Source organism: Apaloderma vittatum, unplaced genomic scaffold, assembly GCF_000703405.1.
Source record: "Apaloderma vittatum isolate BGI_N311 unplaced genomic scaffold, ASM70340v1 scaffold20839, whole genome shotgun sequence".
NCBI classification, from domain to species: Eukaryota; Metazoa; Chordata; class Aves; order Trogoniformes; family Trogonidae; genus Apaloderma; species Apaloderma vittatum.
This window is the reverse complement of record NW_009733729.1, coordinates 2417-6889: the sequence shown is the minus strand read 5'-3', so window position 1 is coordinate 6889 and position 4473 is coordinate 2417. Positions and strand designations below refer to the sequence as shown.

General features: G+C 58.1%; 1 protein-coding gene across 1 annotated transcript; it reads left to right on the top strand.

Annotated features, from left to right (window-relative positions):
* Positions 1–558: 558 nt before the first annotated feature.
* On the top strand, positions 559–4379 carry ETNK2 (ethanolamine kinase 2; the record flags this gene model as incomplete). Its single annotated transcript, XM_009876028.1, has 7 exons — positions 559–860; positions 1325–1462; positions 2400–2542; positions 2647–2730; positions 3115–3284; positions 3951–4024; positions 4191–4379. Coding segments are annotated over 7 exons (984 nt in total), but the record flags the coding sequence as incomplete, so codon positions are not given.
* Positions 4380–4473: the final 94 nt, after the last annotated feature.

Below are 4473 nucleotides of genomic sequence, written 5' to 3'. Positions count from 1 at the left end.
GTGGGCAGGCGGCCAAGCCAGGGCGAGGGGAGAACAAAACTCTCTTTCCATCTGTGAGGAGCCATCAGAGCAATGACACGAGACGTCCCCAGCAGAGACGTCCCTGCCTATCAGCGACTCGGCCCTGCGGGGAGGGTCAGGAGGAGGAGGAGGTGGCATGATGGTGTTTGCTCCGTGTTGTTTGCTGGTTGCTCTTTTTTCTTTTTTTTTTCTTTATTTTCCTCCTGTTTTGTGCCAGAAGATTTACGCTGATTTTTTTGGGAGCCATTCCCGGGGCTGCTTGAATGCCAAGCGTGCTGGCGGCACATCTGGCCTGAACTATTCCTGAGCTCCCAGGTGAAAAATGGCATTATTTCCACCCAAACCACCAGCTTGGTGCAGCTGAAGCCTCATGCCTGGGGACCTATGCAGAGCTGGAGGCACGCCTGAGCCTCGAGGCCTCGCAAACTCATGCCACCTGCCACAGGACCTTTCCTGGCAGCTGTGGGTGCTGCTTTCTTTTGCACCTTGCTTTCTTCCTGGACTCTGCTGGTGGGAAGGTGTTCCCCCTGGTGGCAGGGATGTACAGGCATCACCTCTGCTGCCCTTCTCTCTCTCCAGCTCTTCACCGATGGCATCACCAACAAGCTTGTGGCTTGCTACATGGACGAGGGCATGGCGGATGCGGTGCTGGTCCGCGTCTACGGCAGGAAGACGGAGCTGTTCGTGGACCGGGAGACGGAGCTGAGGAACTTCCAGGTGCTGCACGCCCACGGCTGCGCCCCTGAGCTCTACTGCGCCTTCCAGAACGGGCTCTGCTACCAGTTCCTGCCGGGCATCGCCCTGGGGCCCGACCACGTGCGGGATCCTCACATCTTCAGGTGGGCAGGCACCCCACGATCCTCACATCTTCAGGTGGGCAGGACCCCCACGTCCTCGGGTGTGAGGGTCTCTGGGGGAGCCACAGGACAGGGAACTGGTGCTTCGTCAGGCACAAGGGGTTTGCTTCAGAGCAGCGCCCGAGCATCACTGATGTGAACAAACCTGGGCGGTGCTGGGGAGTAAATGGGCTAAACTGGAGACAGGTTTACCACCATGTTTTCAAAGCTTTTGCTGAATAGAGATTGCCTGCAAACCACAGTTTTTATCTGAACTTGCCCTGGAAAGGTGGGAAGATAGGGTCTTGAAATGCTTGAGAGGCTTGCAGCTGAAGCAGAGGGGAGTTCCAGCTGTGCTGACCATGTTTTTAAACGCGGAGAAACCCTCTCAAGAGCTCTCGAGGAGCTCCTCTCGGAGACTCTGCTGCATGGCCACCTCTCACCCACATGTCCGTGTGTCCTTCCAGGCTGGTGGCCCAGGAGATGGCCCGGGTACACGCCATCCACGCCAACGGGAGCCTCCCCAAGCCCATCCTCTGGCAGAAGCTGCACAAATACCTCGCCCTTGTGAAGATGGATCTCAGCCCCAAGGTATCCAACCCCAGGTAAAGGCAGAGGGATCCCAAAGAGCCAAGCTCTGGCTTGGGCATCCGCTGCCCACCCATCTCTAAGCCTTCTCCGTATGGGACCAGGGTGGGAAGAGCCCTGGTTCCCAGGTAAAGCCTCATGGGTGTCTGGGGTTGGTGAATGGGGCTGGGGACGGTGTTGGGGATGGATTCTGAGCCAGAGGCCTCTGCCTGCTGTAATAATCCACCTCTTGTCTGCAAACCTAGCCTGCATTTTAAGCCCTCCCTAAAATAAGCTGAAACTCAAGCCCTGGGTAGGGACCTGTGCAGTAAGGCTGAGCTGGTGTTGGGAGGGGATGCTAGAAACCCAGTATAGATTAAAGCAACTTCAAACCAGTTCATCCCATTTCTGGGAGCCTGGGTTCATGCCAGACGAGTGCTGGGGTGTCTGGGAAGGATGCGGGCAGCCCCAAGAGGTGGTGGAGGTGAATGAACCCCAAGGCAAGCGGCGGGGGCAAGACATGAGGCTCTTCTCAGCCCTCGCCCCGCTGCAGGCAGACTTTACCCAAGTCTGCACCTTCAGTGCAGCCAATTAAGGTAATCATTAACCAGCTCTTCTTGGAATTGAGACTTCTGAGGTTACCAAGAGTTTATGTGCCCTGACAGAGTCCAAAAAATATTCCTGTTGCCTGGAGGTTGTTTGGGTGCTTTGGGAGTGAGCGCCGCAGGGCTCGGGGGCTGGTTGGGTGGATGCGGGGGGTGGATGTGGGTGTTGGTGGGAGAAGGGAAGGGCTGAGGCTGCGCTGGGGCATCTGCCAGGCTCCCTGGGTAACAGCCAGCACACCGGAGGATGTCGAAGCCAAATCTGCCCTTCCCACCACAAATGGCCTCGCTAGCCCCGCTTTGTGTCACCGAGGAGTTCGTTTATAAAACGAAGCAGGAGGCAGAAGTGATTCCACCTCGTCCCCTTCCCCAGCCTCCAGCAGGACATGCCCAGCCTGGAGATGCTTGAACACGAGCTGGCCTGGATGAAGGAAACTCTCTCCCAGCTGGAATCTCCCGTCGTGCTTTGCCACAACGACCTGCTCTGCAAGAACATCATCTACAACAGGACACAAGGTTTGTGGCAGCAGCTTCGTGACGGTGGGCAGAGGGGTCTGTTCCTTGCCCACCTCCTGGGGGGCAGCAGCTCTATCTCCAGCCCCTCACTTTTGCCTCTGCAGAGCACGTTCGCTTCATAGACTATGAGTACACTGGCTACAACTACCAAGCTTTTGACATTGGAAACCACTTTAATGAGTTTGCAGGTGAGTCGGGCTCCTCTCCGTGGCACCGAAGGTTCCACCCCCTCCACCAACTGCAGCGGCTGCCCCGGGGTCTCCCCACGCCTGGGATGGAGGACGTGGTTACATCCCCAGTCCCATGGGTGGGAAATGGGGCAGCTCCTCCTCGGGCTGCCCGGGGTTAGGATGTGTGAGGGAGGGTCTCTGCTGCTGGGATGCAACACCTGCAGGAGCCCGGCTCTTAACCACAGGCGGGCACCTCAGACCAGTGGGTTGATCCCCAGCTTGTGCGTAGCTGGAGCTCTGCAGGGGTTTTTCTCACCTAGCTGAGAGCCCCAGGGTCACGTCCCTTTGCCCTGGAGAAAAAACTGCCCTTGTGGGCATCGCTGACCCCGGCTCCCCTCGCAGGTGTGAAGGAGGTGGATTATCGCCTCTACCCCAGCAAGGAGACCCAGCTGCAGTGGCTGCGCTCCTACCTGCAGGCCTACAAACAGCTCACCCAGGGGGACCAAGGAGGTGTGGGGGTGTCTGAGGAGGAGCTGGAGATTCTCTACGTGCAAGTGAACAAGTTTTCTTTGGTGAGCCATGGGGATGGGAAGCAGTAAGCCTCTCTCGAGGGCTGCTTGTGGGATGGATTTTCCTCTCAGGTGAGCCAGGGCTTCGTGCTGCAGAGGATGGGGGTGCAGGTACCAGTCTGGGGGCACCTGGGGCAAAGAGCCTGGCTGTACCTTGGAGGCACTGCACCCCTGGGGCAAGGACAAAGATAGCGCTGGCTGCCCTCCGTCCCACCGACATGTGCCAAGGGACAGTGTGTCTCCGATAGCTGTGGCCTTGGGCATCCCTTCAGAAAAGCCAGGCACAGCCAAGCACAAGGAAATCCTCTTTGGTATAACTGCCATGGGCAGGTGGAGCTAGCTTTCCGGAAACTTAGGGCAAAATCTTATCTGTCTTCCTGGCTGGAGCTGAGAGGAGGGACATCCCAGCTGCAAACATAGGGGCTGGCGCTCTGAGCGTGTCGTGCAGCTCCTCGGTATCCTTCCTGCTGGCATCCCTCACCGGGGCTGGGACCAGCCTCTGGAGCATATAAAAATATATGTGTGGGCCAGCCCCAGCTGGCTGCCACCCCATGTCCTGTCGTCACAGCCACGGGACTTCTGGGACCCCGCCAGGAGAGGCGCGAGTGACTCGTCCTGTGGGCAGGGATGCTCCGTGCCCGTTTCTGACCCTCGTTTTGTCTGTTGCAGGCATCCCATTTTCTTTGGGCATGTTGGGGCCTGATCCAGGCTAAATACTCTAACATAGACTTTAATTTCTTCAGGTGAGTCTGCCGCGGCTGGGAGGGGCGTTTGTTCCCAGCACCGCTCAGTGTTAAGTGACTGGAGCAAGAGGATCCTGATGGTGCCTCCGTGCTGGAGGGATCCTCTGTGGCCAAGGGACGTGGGGCTGGGGCATCTCATGTCTGCCCCTCTCTCCTCTCTTGGCAGATATGCAAAGCTAAGGTTTAAACAGTACTTCAAGATGAAGCTGGTGGTCACAGCCCTGCAGATCTCTAAATAGCATCTCCAGCCTGGGAGACCCTGCGCTCTTTTGTCCTCGCTGCGTCCACACAGCCCTCGCACCCGCCTCGCCCCTTCCCCACCCCAGCCGGGGGTTGAGGGCAGGTCCCGATGGTGGGAAGGGGTAGGAAAGGAGCTCTGACCCAGCCACCGATTAAAGGGGACCCTGGACGTACCTGGGACTGGACCACAAGCTGCTAGAGAGGACCAC